An 18977-nucleotide genomic window follows, 5' to 3' on the forward strand; every position below is an offset into this window, starting at 1 on the left:
ACGGCTCACCTGGGGCAAAGAAAAGAAAGCCTTAAGGGAAAAAAATAGCATTCAGTTTTCCTAGGAAGCATCCTTTAGTATTTCTCTATCTCCTACATATATCTGTTCATGGGCCCTGCCTTCTCTAGGTACTTGCAATTTTGTTTTCCCTTCTACATTGGGTAAGAGATTGATGGAGTTTCAGTGAACAAATGACCATGACATTTGCCAGTGGGTGTTGATTAACACAGCAGAATGCCTTCAGTTCCAGCTGACTCCTAAGAGAAAATGTAGGACATGTGGAGGCAGAAAAGAAATCCCAGATGAAGAAGTCTTCCTGAAAGGTCCCGCAAATAATCTGCAACCACAATGTACAATATGACCCGCTTCTTACCTTTCCGGAGAAGCAGAAAAACATAGGGAAGCTAAGGTCAGCCTGCATCATTCCATTTCATCAAGAAGGAATGGTATGGTACAGCCGGGAGGGCAGTTAGTGAAAACCAAGGCTTTTGTGTTACCAGAAGACTTGTTGTAGCAGAAGCTGTGAATCTCGGCCACTAGCTTACACCAAATCTCATGGCAAGATCCACAGGGTCCAGACACAACAAGGCAATTCTAATGGCATCATAGACTATACCCTAGGCTACTGGTCCAGTGAATCTGAGGAATTTGGAACCTTCCATCTTTCCTCTGGCATGCCCCACTGTCATTTACATTTTTTTCTTTCTGGCATGGATATACTGCTTCCTCTTTCACTTTCCTATCTCTCAACCATTTTTTCTGCCTTGAAAATATCTTCCTTTCAGCACTGCCTGGCATCCAACAGACAGTCAGTAAACATTAGTTGCTTTTGCCTAGCACCTCCGTCCTGTCCACCTCCTCTCGGAGCCCCCTGAATGTCATTCATCCAGCAGGTATCCAGAAAACTGGGCTGGTGACACATGTACACCACTGAGGAGAAAAACCATCCTCTATAAAATGCACTGGGCCATTGACTGCTAAACCCCTCAAAAGCTTCCACAAGTCCCCTGAGACTTCCTCTCAAAGTCTCTCTCTACATCTCTTACTCAACTCTGTGTAAATTAAGTAACAGAATATAAAAAAGTTTCTCCCACTTCACTGCAGATGTGCAGAGTAGTAGCCATTCATTCATCTAACAAATATTTATACTAAGGGCCTATATTTGAGACTCGGCCCTGGTAACCCAAAGACAGTAAGACACAGTCCCCATCATCAAAAAGCAGGCAGACAGTGAGAGATAACCAATTCAACATCTACTCATAATGCAAGGTGATAATCTTATCTGATGAACATGGGCACAAAAGAGTTGTGGGGAAAGATTGAGGAAAAGTTGCTGAGGCTTCCAAGATGAGAAGGGTTTCAGCTGAAGGTATGAAAGTGTGGGAAGAAAACTAGGATGAGGCCCCCCACAGGCTGGGTGAGAAGTTGTATTTAAAAAAAAAAAAAAAAAAAGGCTGGTTGAATAGATCGGAAATAGGTTCTACAAGGCCTTAAATGCTAAACTAAGGAGTGGAGATTACCCTTCTAAAACAAAGATTTCCCAGCAAAGGAATGATGTGGTCATATCTATACTCTGAGAAGCATCTCTGTCAGGGATGTAATCCAATCCCCTAGAAAGATGATAGAAAGACGATGACAGATTAGCAGGGGGACTCTTGGATCTGCCCACTGGGCTTCACGCTCATTGCTTCTTTCACTCTGGTCCAGGCCACCATCATCCCTCACCCTTTGAAAAGCATCCCTGCCCTTGAGGAAAGGGGAACCAGATTTTATTTTTGCTGATAATGACTGAGGCTATGGTTTTAATGGGCAAAGCAGGGTCTCTTGTGACAGAAAAGGAGATAATACAGCTGTTTGGGAAGGATAAAAAGAGGGGGTGTGCGCAATAGCCTCCAATTTGGTCTTTTCAAATCTTATCGCACATCATTCTAATCCATTCTTCTCACGGAAGCCTGAGTGATCTCTCTAAAATCCAACCATGGTCCTGTCATCTCTATGGTTCTTGTTGCTCTTAAGATAAACTATAATTTCCTCAACCTGGCTAACTGGGTGGGTAGTGATGTCAGCTAACCACAATGAGAACAGGTTTAGCAGAAGAAAGAAATTACTATCTGTTGAGTGCCGACTATATGGCCAGCATGACCCTATAAAATGTACATGGTCTATCCTACTGAGACCTGCCTTGTGAGAAAGTTATCACTATTATCGTTTAATAAATGATGATCCCAGGATGCAGACTGTAATGATTTGCTAGTGAGACGCAGAGCTAGGGTTTGAACTTAGGTCTCAGTCCATCTCAACACACTGTCGCCATGGAACCAGAGGAGAAGGAACAATGCCTTCTAAAAGGAGTTGGAGTGGGAAGTGGAAACAGGGGTGGTCTTTGGGCAAAATGGACCTTCCCTGTTGTACAGTCATCTATGTTTATTTAATCTTTATGCCACTCAAAACTCTTTATTCCTTGGTCCTGATTTGAGCCCTGCCTTTAACCCTCCATATTTGGTATTCATCTTGATTACCTCCCAATAACATTTCATCAAATTTAAAATTATTATTTCCTCAAATATATATTTCTGCCCCAGTATCTCTCTCTGGGCTCCTTCTGATACTCCAACTACACATATATCAGACCAACTGACATTGTCTCATAATCACCAAGGCTCTCTTCATTTTTTAAAAAAATATTTTTTCTCCCTGTCCTTCTGTTTGAATAATTTCTATTGACCTGTCTTCAAGTTCACTGATCCCTTTTCTAATGTAAGGTCCTTTCTGTTAAGAACATCCAATAATAGCTTTTAAAAAAAAATTTCAGATGCTATAGTTTTCAGTCCTAGAAATTCTATTTCTTCTTCTATAGTTTACATTTCTCTGCTGATATTACTCTACTACCCCATTCTGTCCATCTTTTCCTGTAAATTGTTTAACGTATTTATAATATCTGTTTTAAGTCCTTGTCTGCTAATTTCAACATCTGACTCTTCTCTGGGACTGCGTCTATTGACTTTTTTTCTTTAACTATTAATCTTTTTTTTGTTGTTTCTTCATGTCTGATAACTTTATTGCATGTTAAACACTGTGGATGATATGTGCTAAATTTTGTAACTTTTCTCCAAAAAATGTTGACTTTTTTCCTGGCAGCAATTAAATCTGGGTCATCTTGATCCTGTGGAAGCTTAGTGTTAGATTTTACAAGGATGGGTTTATTTTGCTTTTTCCCCTTAGCCCTAAGATGTAACCCTTTATCCTGGGTTTACTCCTAAGACGTGGCCTTCCTAGAGTTCCAAGGAAAAGCCTAAAGTTTTTACAATTCTCTCTAACTTAGTAGGACCTGAACTCCAGCTTTCTCATAGAACCAAGCAACTGCTGAAATCTCAGCCTTTTAGCAGTTGCTTTTCTCCAAAGTTTCCTCGGAATCTCACCCTGTACATGCACAGAGGCAGCCACAGATTTGAGGGGACTTGGTACAGAGAGTTTGGGGCTCCCCCCCCATTGCTCCTTCCTTACAGAATGTTTCCCATTGATTTACAGCCACTCTAGCAGCCCTTAGACTCAACCTCTGCTTCTTCAGCCTAGTAAGCTAGCCACTTTCTATTTGCATTCTCTCTCTCTCCCTCTCTCTCTCTCTCTCTTAAATAAGCAACTGTGAACTAGGAAGTGCCCTCAGGGAAAAGGCTGGTTAAATGTGGTGCTTACCAAGTTTGTTTCCCTTATTTCAAGAACTGTGTTCCCTCCAGGTGCTGCCCAGAGACCCAACATTTGGGTGCTCTCCAGTCCCTTCAGACAACTGAATTTTTAAAAAATGTTTTGTCTAGAGATAAAACTCAGCTGGAGGTTCAGAAACTTATTCAATTTCAGAAATCTGCTGACTTACAATTTAAACCCAAATTCAGCTGGTAACAAATATCTGACATTCCATCCCAAGAGTTCTGGGAGCTGGAAGAGTTAAGAGATTTATGTAAATGCTGACTTATTTCATTGATAAGTTTTTAGTCTTATCTTAAGCATTGATTTCACATTTTAAATCACATCACCACAGTCCGTTAACCTGTGCCCTTGCACACTTTGCACATACCAGAAGTACAATTTGAAGTGCTTCTAAACTGTTCAGTGTATTGTGGAACAACCCATTTTGAATGGAATCCAATGCACACATTCAACATGATTCTGAATGGTTTAGTTCAATCCATTCCATCTAAAAATGCAAGTAATACTGATCTATAAGTAGAGCAATAATAATATCTAAATACTCTCTACAAAGGATTTGTATCTGTTTTTAGCTAATGTATCAAGTTAAAGGACCATTTAAATGCTTAATGTATGGGGATAGAAAATATTCTAAAAGTATAAAGATACAGCATTTAAGAAAGATACACAAGTGCAAGTTAAGCTTTATCATTATTATTATTAATTAAAGACAGTGTGTGTTCAAGCCAGAAGTACTAGGCTAGGAGGCAATACTCTCCCAAATGGCGTCGCTGCTTTTTTTCTCACCATCCTAAACATTCTATCTTCAACATAGTAGCAAAAGTGATTCTTTTAAAAAATAGGTCATATAATGTTACTCCTCTGCCCCAAATCCTGTAAAGGCTCCCCTTGGCATGCAAAGTCAAAGTCCTCACACTTACCGAAGGCCCTTCATGATTTAACTCCCTCTTCATCTCTGGCCTCAGCTACTACTGCTCCCTCCTTGCTTGTTACACTCCAGCATACAGGCCTCACGCCAGGCACACCCCTGCCTCAGGGCCTTTGCACTTGTAGTCCTTCTGCCTAGAATGTTTTTTCCCCACAGATCTCTGTATAGTAACCTCCCGTGCCTCTTTTAGGTCTTTGCTTAAAGATTACCATTTCACTGATGTCTCCCTGACTGTCTTATTTTAAATTGCAAACCCTCACCCCACCCCCAACCAGGCATTTCCTCTTCTCCTCCCCTGCTTTATTTTAATCAACAGCACTTATCACAATCTGACATCCCACAGCAAATATTTTACCTGTTTATCTTATTTTCTGTCCTGCCCTACTAGAGTGTAAGTTCCTTGAAGGGAGGTATTTTTTCTGTTTGTCTCCTGCTACAATAAATAATATGATGAGTAAGTGAATAAATTAGTTGAGTGCTAGACCTAGTTCTACCATTAACTAAGTAGCCTGACCCTGGGACAGGCGCTTAATCTCTCTGAGCCTCAGTCTTCTCAGAATTAAATACGAAGAAAAAAATTAAATTATATATATGAAAACATTTTATAATATGAAATTTACTACCCAAATGTAAAAGTTGGTTGTTGGTGGTGGCATTGTTTTTACAGCCACTTCATTACTAGGTAGATTAAAAATGTCCTACATGGAAGAAAAGAAACAGGGATGAAATTTCAGTCCAGTTACCAATGCATTAACAGCAATTGGAGGGCTATTTGCCATTCAGCTGGTGCACCTGTTTCCAGATGTTTGTGTGGGTCACTGAAGGCCTCTGTATTGGCACCAGGAATAAAGCACATACTATTTGCTTGGGAATCCAGCTCATTTTTTCCATGTGGGAAAGCAAGGCCGGATGCTGAACCTGTGCCTACAGGGCCTTCTCCTTCCTGAGGTCACCTTTGCACATTTCTACTACAAAGCTATTAAAGTAAGGCCTAGCCAAAGGACATACCTGCCAATCACGAGTTATTCAGCCAAAAGAAAGGAATGCTAGGAAGCAGTTCCCATGCATTCCTGACAGCCCATTTGTAGTTCTCACTCCAAGCTCCTAGTGTCATCATATTCCTGAAATTTCCCTAGATGGCCCACCCCAAATCCACCCTCCCTTAATGTTCCCTATGAGGTGAATACAAACTCTTCCACTCTTCCCAATGCAAATGTCACTGCCACCTAGACAAAGGTCATACACAAACGAAAGGAAGCCTGGTGGAAAAGAGGGTGACAAGAAATTCTCCCAAGTACTAAATGGACACATGGGTGGTTATAAGCAAGATGAACGCAGCCTTCCACATGGAGACATTTTCATCTTGACCTGACAAGTGACCATCTTATGGAAATTAAGAAAATGGAAAAGGCTCATCACATAGAAAGGCATTCGAGACTCAATGGACTGCACAGGGGGTTTTAGGGGAGACCAGAGATGTGGCTAAAAAAATAAAATGTCTTTTTCCCACATACAAAACAGCACTGATTCCTGAGTAGGCATGACTGTGGAAAGCCACATCTGGAAAGCCACATTTGTTCATGATAAGGTCTACCATGAGCTATCATTTAATTCTTTCCATATTATCATGAGTCTTGGGATCACAGCTGAGACCTGGAAGGATACATGGTGGGATGTACACCAGAAGGATATCCATCTGGCAAGCACCACTGTTGGTCCCAGTGACACTGGGCTCAACAAGGAAACTTCGTCTTGATCAACTACGATCTTTATCTAAGTCTTGGGGCACTGATGACACAAGGGGAAAATGAAAGGTGTTTTGTGGAATTGCTCCTGGTGTATATGGACACGGGGGGTTTGGCTGTCCCTCCAGACACAAGAATTTAGGAAAAGTTCACAGGGTCTTTCATCATTGTTCACACTCTTTTGGCCAAAGGCATGCCAACCTAAACGATCATTCTCAGCATGGATCAAACATGTCATTTCAACTGAATCTCATTTCCTAGGGTTTCAGTGCTAACATTTCCAGTTATCCCTGGCAAAAACAGAACTGGCACTGTTTGATTTTGATTTCCTTAAAAAAACCTATACGTTGTATTGGACTAATAAATTTCATTCATAGGAATTACTTTACTTTTATTTACTTTATTTATACACTGCATCATTCCAAAAGAAAAATTTGAGACAACTTACCAAAAATAAACAAACAAAAAACGCATGAAGTAATAAATAATGAAAATAAAATGAGAGAAAAAAATAAGTGAGCCAGTAAATAGTTTCCCTTCTTGAATCCCACAATGTTTGGCAGTGAGAACCACAGATAGTTTTACCTATTCTGTCTGTGAAAACTGGAAAGCAGAGAAAACGCACTCTGATAAACATGTCTCCTGCTACCCTCCAACGCATTCACAATATTAAGCCAAAAGCATGAGAAAGAGCTCCAGGTGACAGAGCCCAGCTGTTAGTCTTTGTAGTGGGCAGCATTCCTGAGGCTTTGTCATTTCTTGGCTGCTTAGCCATTTTCATCATTTTGATACTCTGAAAGCATGCCACTTCCAGAAGCAAGCCGGCCCCCAGCCCTCAGGCCCTCTCTGGAGTTGCTTTTTCACCCTGGGCTGCTGAGGTTCAAGACTGGGATGCACACAGGAGCATGTCCCCTCGTCACAAGATCTGGGGCGAGAACAGGAGAGAAGATGGCTGCCCCTTAGACCCAGCTTTGCTGGAGACATAACCTTCTGTCACCTGACTATGTGCCTATTTCTTTGTTTTACCCAAATCTGTAGAGGCAATCTGTCTACTGTGATTCTATTTTCAAATGTTTGACCAAATGGTTACAAATTTCAATAATTTGATTAAATGCCCAAGTGAAAATGGTCATTCAGTCAAATTAAAGAGGTTTCCATCACTTAAGCAACTATACTTATATACGCTTCTGACTCATGAATATACATTTAACCCATGCTCAGATACACGGAGCAAAATGGTAAACCCAGGAAAAAACAAAGCTGCTTTCCTAATCAACTGGAGGTCAAGGTAACCAAATAGTTGATAAAGAGAAACTTCTCTTTTTAGAAATATTCCAGTTCATAAATAAAGGGAAATGCAAGAAATTAAATGTCACCATCTTGCAGCTTCTAATAAAATAATAGGTCAAGGCAATGATCATTAGGGGCTGCTAACTTCACCAAAAGAAAGAGAACCAGTTATTAAATGCCTCCTGGATGGTTTACACACCCCACCTATGGATTCTGATCAGGCCTCTAACTCCCAATTTGTAGAAAATACAGAGGCTTTTCAAGCATGTTCATTCAATCCAGACTGAAGGAGACAGTACAGAATAAATGATCTAGTTTCTTAAACAAATAAATTATAAGGAAAAATAAAGAGAGAGAGGGACTTCCCTGCTGGCGCAGTTGTTAAGAATCCTCCAGCCAATGCAGGGGACACGGGTTTGAGTCCTGGTCCGGGAAGATCCCACATGCCGCAAAGCAACTAAGCCCGTGCGCCACAACTACTAAGCCTGTGCTCTAGAGCCCGCAAGCTACAATTACTGAGCCCGCGTGCCACAACTACTGAAGCCCGTGCGCCTAGAGCCCATACTCCTCAACAAGAGAAGCCACCGCAATGAGAAACCCACGCACCACAACAAAGAGTAGTCCCCACTTGCCAAGAATAGAGAAAGCAACGAAGACCCAACACAGCCAAAAATAAATAAATTTATTTAAAAAGAAAAGGAGAGAGATGAACCTAGAGATTAAAAGAGACTATTTATATCAACCAATTGCAGTGTATGAACTCTATTTGAACCTTGATTCAAACAGGTGGTTTGAAAAAACATTTATGAGACAATAGTGGAAATATGGACTCATGGGATATTTGATGGTACTAAGGAACTATTTTTTTAGGTGTGATAATGGCGTTGTGGTATGTTTTCTTAAAAACTGCTCTTAAAAAGAGGTATGTGCCAAAATATTCCTGGATGAAATGATCTGATATCTGAGATTTACTTTGAAATAACCTGGATGAAGAAGAGAGAGTGAATGGGACTACAGATGAAACACGTTAGCCCTGAGTGATAACTGCTGAAGCTGAGTTAGTGAGGCTTCACTATATTAGTCTAAGTTTATGTATGGTTGAAATTTTTCACAATAAAGAATGAAAAAATAAATATTTTTTAAAACTCCACTGAAAGAAGTAGTATTGATAGAAAATTCCCTAAAAGTTATCTAGTCCACCGATTGTTTTAGATACAATACAAGTAACTTCTTTCTGGGTTAAGCCAGGGAAGCACACGGTGGCACCCGTGGGGGGAAGGTGGACCGAATTGTTCCTGGTGGATGTCAGGAGCCCAAAGACAAGAGTGGTGTGACCAAGGGCTCATGAATCTCCTCTCAGTGCTCACTCTGAGGGCGCTGTCAGCAGTACTGCTGTCTTACATCACAGTGTCCTCCTTATAAGTATCTTGAAAGAAATTTCTTTCTGGTTCTAGAATCAAGAAATTTTATGGTCCCTCCAATCATGTAGATTTTCAGGATCATTTGGTAAAACTGAAAATCACCACTTCACACCCATTAGGCTGGCTATTAACAAATAAAAATAACAAGTGTTGTCAAGAATGTGGAGAAATTGGAACCCTGTGCTTTGCTGATGGGAATGTAAAATGATTCAATCTTTGTGGAAAATGGTATGCAGGGGTTCCTCAAAAAAAAGAAACGGAATTATCACATGATCCAGCCATTCAACTTCGGGATGTATTTGCCAAAAGAACTGAAAGCAGGGTCTCAAAGAGATATCTGTACACTCATGTTCATAACAGTATTATTCACAATAGTCAAAATGTGGAAGCAACTCAAGTGTCCGCTGACAGGTGAACAGATAAACTAAATATGGTATGTGCACTCAATGGAATATGACTCAGCCTTAAGAAGGAAGGAAATTCTGACACGTGCCACAGCTTGGATGAACCTTGAGGCCACTATGCTAAGTGAAATAAGCCAGTCACAAAAGGACACATAGTGTAGGATTCTGCTTATATGAGGTACCTAGTGTAGTCAGACTCATAGAGAATGAAAGTCAAACGGTGGCTGCACGGCCTGTGGGGAGGGGAAATTGAGTGTTATTATTTAATAGGTATAGAATTTCAGTCTGGAAAGACAAAAAGTTCAGGAGATGGGTGGTGGTGACGGCTGCATAACAATGTGAATGCACTTTTTAAGTGCACTTAAAAATGGTTAAAATGGTAAACTTTATGTTATGTATATTTTACCACAATTCTAAAAAACTGAAACCAATCACACAACCAACTGATCTTCGTGTTGCCGCTAGGAAATACAGAGTCACATCTGTGACCCAGTTTTATAAATTATATAGTATTATAGCATGCCCTCTTTGCATATTTTACTTCTCATAATTTTCTTTGGTCTAATATTCACCTAATTCTAATGTATGTTATTTTGCCATTTCTTATATATATTTTAATTTTCCCTTATTTCATTTTACAGCAAGGCCCAAGAAACTTGTCTAAAGTCACACACCAGGATCTGACTCCAAAGACCTCTCAGTGAATTCTGAATTCTCTGGGGACTTCTCCGCAACTTGTGGTGGGCAGGGCATGCTTACTTTCTGGTTCTTACAAGCATTCCATGTGGTTGAGGTTGATGGATACGTGCTCTCCAGACAAGTGTTACTTTGTCAGACACTATTTGACCCACTCCTTTCTACTCGGGGTGCAGTTCCTTTCTCCTGGCACAGAAATCTCCACCCGCACTCCTGCTGCCACGCTGTCACCCTCCCCACTCCAGGACACCCTCTCCAACACCACGCCTGTGCCTTCTCGAGCAGGACCAGGGCCATCCCGTGCAGTGCCACACAAACCAAAAGGAATTTTCAACACAGGCTCTGAAAAGTCTCTTCCCCTTTGCCTATATTATCATCAGACCTTTTCATACTCAAAAACGAAACGTGATCATCACACACGCAAAAAAGGTACATAAAATAAAATGTGTCCTACATGTCTCCAGATGACCATTTACTGTCCCTTAAAGGTGCTTCAGATCACCATGGAAGGAAGGCCTATTTTCGTTTCCCCAAATGCCTCCTCACTTAAGAAGTTTGCGGCCAGTTAGCAACCTGCTGTTCTAACGATCTTGTGAATTTAGACTGTTTAGTTAATTACAAACACATTTCAAAGTCATTCTTTCTGGCCTTTTTCCTAGAATGAGTGACTGCAGCGCCACAGCTCACAGAACGGCCTTCAATAGTTTTCAGTCAAGGTTCAGGGAGAAATATGCCACACCGGGATTTGATTATTTACCAACATAATGTTGGATCCTAGCCAATGAGACACCAATATATTTTCCATTGAAGTCGGACGTATTGCTTGCTGCTTTCAATGCTGTTTTCTTGGCTGGCAGACAAAGTAACTGTGGCTGTTTCTAATTCACCTCTAATTCAAGTTGGGGTGGGGGGGAAATATCTTATGATTGGTTCATCTTACAGACACTGATCTCTTCTCCCTTGGGGTACAGAAGGTGAGTCTCCCAGAGTGAGGCCTGCCTATGGGCCTCTGACAGCCACTGGCCTCCGCTCTGCGGTCAGTCCTTCCACACAGCTAGTCAGGAAAGAGTCTAGCAAATCTTGGCCCCCTGGCTAAAAACAGAGAAGTGTAACAAGATCAGAGCACACTTTCATGATGTCTTGGATTGTCTTTTGCTCCCTCTTGTTTGAAGAGCCCAAGAGAACCTGACACAGAGAACAGGTTTTACAGTGGTTTGAGTTCCCAGAGCCATCGCTATCAGGCTAGTAGGAGCCTAAGAACCTACAGCGACCCTAAGAATTCGCAGAGGTACTTCTGCTGTGGTTGCTTGGTATCCATCAATTCCTGACCACTACAGTTTCTCACTGCAGAATTTTATCTCTCACCAAACAGCCGGGATATGGGTTTCTAAATGATACAATCAAAGAATTTAGAGTTAGGAGTAATTTTTCCAAAGAGGTTTAACACTCTGAAACAGAGAAAATTCTCATTAACTGAGAAGAAAGGATCTTAAAGGCTATTTACTTCCACTTCCCAACTGGGTAGGAACGATCTCTCATTTGAATACCTCTACTGATGGGGAGTTCATTACCCTACATCATTGGACAGTATTAGTACAATATTAGAATTGCAAGGGTATAATCAGATAATTCCCCATCTCTTATTGAAATGCTACCAGCCAGGTTTTATAAATATGAATTAACTGTTCATTTCAAGTCATTCAGAAAGAATATAACAATATTTACTGAGTAAAACCCTGGAAGTTAGTGTAACTACTGGTGTTGATGCTATACGGTACATAATGTAAGTCTACTGCGTTGGAATTTTTTCATTTGTTTATTTCATTTTATATCTCTAAGTTCATTATTTTTCAATTTCAACTTTACTCAATGTGTATTTATTATTCTTGACACCATGTCTTATAATATACACTCTCATTAGGGGGCGACATTATATCCCATGTGCCTGAAGTCCTCCGGGTGCGTACCTCATTATTTTAACATAATTTTTACCAGCACCCTTTTCACTCTCAAAAGTATCCTAGTTTGGATGATAAGTGTTATGGTCAAGTGCTGAACTCGAAAGTTTTAAAAAACTGTATTTCATTTTTTCAAACTGTACTAAAACTCGTCACCAATTAAGACTGGAGCCCCCAACCCCTGACTTCTCTGTACTCTCCTCAATTAATAAATGTCTATTTTATTTGGAAATGATAAATCTTCCTGACTATGGAGTACTTTTAATAAAGTGAATAGCTGCTCCGTGCTTAAGAACGACCACCACAGAGAGGCCGGAGGCTTGCTCTCTGCAAGGACGGAGGAGTCACTTTCCTGAAGTTATGGCAAGCCGGAGAGGACCTTTCTAAGTCAGGCACAGCATGCTGGTAAGTGTCACGTGGATGTCCTCATGCCAGAGAAAGCATTCCCTCTACTTGACCATATTTCTTTCATCTTTGGGTGCCTCAGTTTCTCTGTCTCTAAAAGAGCACAGTGATGCCCACTTCACAGGGCTGTGGTGGGATTAAAGGGATGGCAGACATAGGGCACTCAGCCACCTGGAACAAAGACATTCAGTAATTGCAAAATGTTCGGTTCCGCTTCTCCGGCCTGTAAAAAAGGGGCTCCCACTGACTTGAAAGAGAGCATCACACACAGACAAGTAGAAGCCCACTAGGACAGCAGGCCTATTACCCTCATTATCATTGTCCTAAAGTGCAGAGGAGAGAAAAGGGCAACAGAAAGGCTAAAAAACCGTGATCACAGAAAAACAAGACAAGGATAAAACTGACTGGGCCATGAAAGAAAACCTGAAAAAAATGAACGTCTTTTTGTTTTAAAAATTATCTGTGAAGATTACATGCCAGAAATAGCTTTTAAGGAGCCATCTATATATTCTCTGGTCACTTGATATAATAACACATTCATACATTTTTCACAACGGAGCCTGCCCTTGACCCTCACTCTACCCTTCCTTACATCATCCACCCTAAGCTAAATGCTAATGGCCGTTCGTTCAGTGGCCACTTTCAGAGTGGATTAAATTTAAAAGTTTCTATTTAGACAGCATTCTGTAAGGTACATTCAAATGATTAACCAATAGACAATGAAATTGAAACTGGTGATACTCTTTTGGCATAAAATACTGACTTCCCAGGCTGAAGAACGAGTTTGGACAAGTAGAAAGTGCCACTGTTGCTTTGGTGATCTCACAGTCAAGTCAATGTAAGACATTCTCCTGCACATTGATACCTGCTACTGAAATCAAATGGGGGAAAACGATAAATAGTAGGAGACGTCACTCCAAAAAGCAGTATTTTCCTGGCAAAAGCTGTGTCTCCAGAGTCCTTCAGAGCACTCTGGGAATGCACAGAAATTCACAAATCAATTTGCTAAATTGGCTTGGCTGGAAATCACGCTTCTGTGCATGGGTCCAGCTGAAAGGCATTTCTGACTCTACCAGACTCTCCCAGGACTCCTGTAACCAGGCCAAGAGTCAGGGGCCATGGTAAAAAGAGCGTGGACTTCCGGCCTGTTAGACCTGGGCTCAAATTCAAGCTCCACCATCTCTGGCTGAGAGACCTGTGATAAATCATGTGAGCTCTCTGAGAAGGGAATTATGTAATCCTACCAGCTTTACAAGGTGCTGAGAGGATTAAATGCCCAAGATATGTCAAAGAGGTGCACTTAGTTTGACTTTTTCAGTACAGCTATAAACAACCCAAATGACAGAAGCCCACCCCAAAACCCATCCACTCCCTCACTCCACTGCAGGCCAGGTGGACAAGCCATATCAAGTGAGGACAGTTTTGAAAACACAAATATAAAATGCTTGCACGCACTTAACCAAAACAGAGGACTTCATTTAAGTATCTGGAAGAGCCAAACAGCAGTGCTAATAAGGCAAAAATCCTTAGATGTCAAGAGATATTCTATTTTATCACCTGTATAGTTCTGCACTGGTAGAAATTATGCACAGGATTCATTTCTTTTAAAACCACACCCCTTGGCCATTCACAGTGGTCTTCCCAGGGCTGCCTGAGGCCAGATGAGGCTTCAGCCCCAAGTATGGAAGATGCAGAAGCCAAGGGAAGGGTCTCAGAGCACCCCGTCAGCCTTCCCATTCTACAGGTGAGAAAACTGAGGCTTGGAGGGGGGATTTGCTTGCCCAGAGTCAAACAATGAAGGCCTTGGGTTAGGATTTTTAGGAAAGCCACTCTAAACCAAACCTTTGACAAAATAATAGTAATAATAAATCTCGCCACGGAGCTTTATTCACTGATATTTCCAATTCTGTGGCAAACAATGTCATCAGTCCTTTGGGAAGGAGGCTTTCCTCCAGTACCACAACAGCGGGAAATCTATGACACGTCAGTCTCATCTTACATTTCCCAGTATGACATGGAACCTAGTTTCTAACCTAGTTTCTAGGGGTTCCCAAATCTGAAAGACAAAAAAAAATCATCAAAAGAACCCTTTGAACATTGATGTGACATTTGTTGTCTCCTGGTAACAGACACTGTGCTAGGCCTACAACTTAAGTAAGATGGCATCATCTGAACATAATTTCTCAGAGGAAATTTAACAAATCAAATAGTTAGCCGACTTCTTATAGTGACCATTGATGATTTTTTCTTCAAAAACCAAATTCTCCATTTAAATTTCCTTTTTTTTTTTTTGCGGTACGTGGGCCTCTCACTGTTGCGGCCTCTCCCGTTGCGGAGCACAGGCTCCGGACGCGCAGGCTCAGCGGCCATGGCTCACGGGCCCAGCCGCTCCGCGGCATGTGGGATCTTCCCGGACCGGGGCACAAACCCGTGTCCCCTTCGTGCCCCCTGCATCGGCAGGCGGACTCTCAACCACTGCGCCATCAGGGAAGCCCTCCATTTAAATTTCTGAACATAATAACTCCTAATCACTAACCAGTACATTTTAAAAGGTGATAGCCCATACAGAGCAAGATTTACAAACACCTAGGCAGAAGTGGGTCCCTGTTTCATAACTCTCCAACTGTTAATCATCAGTGATGACTAACTCTGGCATTAGGGAAACATTTCATCCTGAATATGCTAATTTAGAGACAGTGTTGTCAGGAGGCTAATTTCTGGCTCAAAGACACTTCAATGCCTAAAGCAGTTTTAAATCAAAAGCCCTTGTAGGAGACTTCCATCAGGACCAGGGGAAGACGGAAGCTGGAGGGGGGCATGAAGAAAGGGGAATTCAGGTTTTTAGGATGAAAGAGATGATAGAATCTGTCTAAAGGCTAAGGGGAAGGAAGCAGAAGAAACAAACAAACAAAGGAATATGCTCAATTCATAATGGAAGAGAAAGAGACCATTCAATTAGATTGATTATTGCTTTTTGTGGAATAACATCTCAAAACTCCTTGAATCCCAGCTTTAATAAAGATATATATATATATATGGGAAAAAAATCCTTCCTGGGAAAGAAGAACTCAACTCCTAAATTATCAGGTTAATTCACAGTGTGGACATAAGAAATAGTAAATACACAGTTTGAGATTTGATTTGCAAAGTGAGAAAGGAAAGCATACTAAATTCTATAGAATGAGCTTTTCTGATCCCAGATATACTAAGAACTTGATAGTTTTTTGGCTGCAACGACTTGTAAATATCTAGAAGAGCCCAGATTTTGAAGCCCTGAGGACACTTGCTAAAACTCAGAAACTTGGCACTAGTCTTTGCACACAATTTGGGTTTTCTTTCAGAGTTGTTATCTTACCAAATAGAGCCATCTGTGTTCCCTCTGGGAAAGGTTCAACTGTTCTGTTGCCATTGACATGATGTTTGGCTAGAAAAAAAAAAGAAAGAAAGAAAGAAATGCAAGTTAAGTGTAAAGTTCTACACACATACTAACACATGTCATTAAATGTGTCAGAGAGCCCAGTTCTCATTTTTAGTTAGCAACGGTACCAAAGCTCACCCTCTTAAGAGAGTTTCAACTATTTTGTTTTTAATCTCAGTTACAAAAGAGCCTAGAGATGGCCTGATTCAGGCACAGCGTTTTACAAGTGAGCATGCCCAGACCCAAGCACGTGCAGAGCCATGCAGCGGGGGGCAGCAGAGCCAGCCCAGCCTGGAAGCTCCTGACTCCCGGCCAGAGGGTCCCCTGTGTGCCAGGCCATGCCCTGGACAACAAGGACAGCTCGGGATTCCAGGGTGCATCGAGGCGGCTTCCCCTGAGGACTCCTGATGACCAGAAGTAAAGTGAGCTGTAAAGACAGCAGGGTAAGCCTGGGACCAATTTTTCAAGAACCAGAATACCAGAAGACATCATTTCACAAGTCAAGCACTGTTCCAGGGGCCAGAGACGCTTGCCTTTTAACGACCAGACAGGCTTGCATTCCAGTGTTTCTTACTACTTGTCATCCACCCTCATCACCTCCACCAATCACCCTTCCCACCCGAGTGCATCATCAAGGACTTAGAAACAAAAAGTGACCAGCTTATGGTTTTCCAACATGAACTTATTTTTATAACCCCCAAACTGCAACCAGATAGAGAAGATCTGAGCATGGTCCGTCTACGAGTAGTCTAAGAAGATCCTCAGGAATGTCTGAATATGGGCATTTATGTTGAAAATACATAAGAAAAGAATGTCTAAAACACTTTGACACTGCATCATGGTGCACTTATATTTTGATTTCATGGGTCACATTAGATTTATTGAGCTCTGCACAGGGCTCAGCACCAAAGCTAGGCTCTGAGGCATCTAGAGGGGAAGACTGACATGGCTCTTGCCCTCAAGGAGTGTACAATTATCTTCCAGAGGTAAAAATTTCAAGAATGAACTTAACCAGAAAGCTTACAATTGTGTGCTAAGTCCTGGAGTGGGGACTAAAGGTACTGTAAGAGTTTGCAGCAGAGGGACAGCAAGCTGCAAGGCAGAGCCAGGGCCTGGAGGAACTGCAACTAGTGTCGAGTCTAAAAGGAGGAGCAGGGTTTGGAAAGGCAGAGGGTGAGGGAGCAACTCGAGTGAGAGCCAGGAGTAGATGCAACCAAGGCATCATCCTGGGCCAGACTAGAGTCTAGTCTGGGTGCAGTAGAGGAGACATGTTGAGAAGCAATGGCACTTCAGGAGGGATTGGTAGGCAGGCACCAGGTCATGGAAGGTCTTGAGAACCCCATCCAAATCCATGGGGACCCTAGGCAGCCTCCGCAGCACTACTGCAAATATTTTAGAACCTGAAGGCTTACGAGGCTCAGCCTAGCTAGACGATCCCTTCAGGATACCGTCAGTTCAGCGGCTTCCACGGATTCTTGAGGAATGGTGGCACTACCTGAAGAACAGACAGAATAGCTGGGAGAAGGCGAGGAGCCAGGCTGAACCAGAGAACAAGCCTGGCACCATCAGCAGATGCAAGAGGGAAGGTCACAGGTGGCCCTGGGACCTTGGACAGTGCTCAGATATGGTTAGGACCATTCGTTACGGAATCCAAAGGAATGTGATGGGTCTCCACATGGAGGCCACAGCTCTGTTCTACAGTTAGGACCCCAAAGCCCCTGTCAGAGGTTTTAAAACGTTTGCCTTTACACATATCAAGAGTTGTAAACCCATTCAAACTCTAACCCACTAATCCCACTCATAAAAATTTAATCTAAGGAAAAATGCGCGAGAAAAAAAAAAGGTGGTAGACATAAAAATATTTATTAAGGTATTACTGGTAATAAAGAAATCTTTAAAGCAACTAAATATCCAGAAACAGAGAAATAGCTTAGAAAATTATAATTCACGATTTATCACAAGCATGGACTATCATGCAACATTTTAAATATAGAATTTGAGAGATATATTGAAATGTGAAAAAATATTTGGGATAACAGTAAGTGAAAACAATTCTATTACACGCTGAATGTAGACTATAATAACAACTAACAAAAATGTGAATGCTTATGGGAAAAGACTGGCAGAGAAATATGCAAAAACAAAAATAACTAGGAAGATTATGCAAGATATTTATCTCTATCAATTGTCTTTGTCAGATTCTTATTTCCTAGATGAAAATATGTTTGTTTGGATTTTTAAAGTCAACAAAATTATAGATTTCTAAAATTTTTCCTGCAGTACTTAGTTTCCCAGGACAGTCCATCAGGACTTATGTATAGTCCAGTCGAAACACTACACACTTACCATAAAGAGCGTGGCCTATTTGACTTCTCCTCTGGGACAGCTCAAAAGCACCTCCAATGCAGCAGGATATCCTTCCACTCCAAACCTGACCCTCCTCCAGCATCCCTACCTCTGGGAATAGGACCACCATCCTCCTACTTTATAGGCATCCTTGCCCATTCTCTCTCCCTCGCTACCCATATCTAATCTATCACCAAATCTGGCTAATTTTGCCTTCCAGATATCTTTAGAGTCCTTCCCCTTCTTCCCTTCACCATCCAAGCCACCCTAGTCCCACCTCCTATGGCCTCCTTGCCTGCACGCCTACAAGCACCTCTAGGTCTTCCACATCCCCTTTCTAATTCATTCTTCTCGGTGTCGCCACAATTATCTTTTAACTCAGATTATATAACACAAAGTCCCCGACCCTCTACCCCACTTTCCATGGCTTCCCACTGCTCTTAGGCTAAAGTCAGAACTCTTTAATGCAGCTTCAAAAACCCACATGGTCCGGCCACCTCAGTCCCTCATTCCCTCTACTACAGTCAGGGCTGCACCTTACACTTAGTCATTATTCCAGCAAGTAGACTACAAGCTCAGAGAAGGCAGGGCTCATATTGGTTCACTGTTTCCACAATTACAGCACACTGTGGGACCCAGCATAGGTGTTCAATAAATAGTT

General features: G+C 41.7%; 1 protein-coding gene across 4 annotated transcripts in view; it reads right to left on the bottom strand.

Annotated features, from left to right (window-relative positions):
* The window catches only part of MSRA (methionine sulfoxide reductase A), a 383087-nt gene that overhangs the window by 220905 nt on the left and 143205 nt on the right, over positions 1–18977 (bottom strand). For all 4 annotated transcript variants that reach the window (XM_089912744.1, XM_089912747.1, XM_089912746.1 and 1 more), the window contains exon 2: positions 15908–15976. In XM_089912744.1, the coding sequence (XP_089768870.1) occupies positions 15908–15976 (69 nt within the window). The remainder of the gene's footprint in view (positions 1–15907; positions 15977–18977) is intronic.

Source organism: Delphinapterus leucas, chromosome 6 (assembly GCF_059928025.1).
Source record: "Delphinapterus leucas isolate spDelLeu-1000000601 "Yukka" chromosome 6, BTC_Dleu_Yukka2, whole genome shotgun sequence".
NCBI lineage: Eukaryota > Metazoa > Chordata > Mammalia > Artiodactyla > Monodontidae > Delphinapterus > Delphinapterus leucas.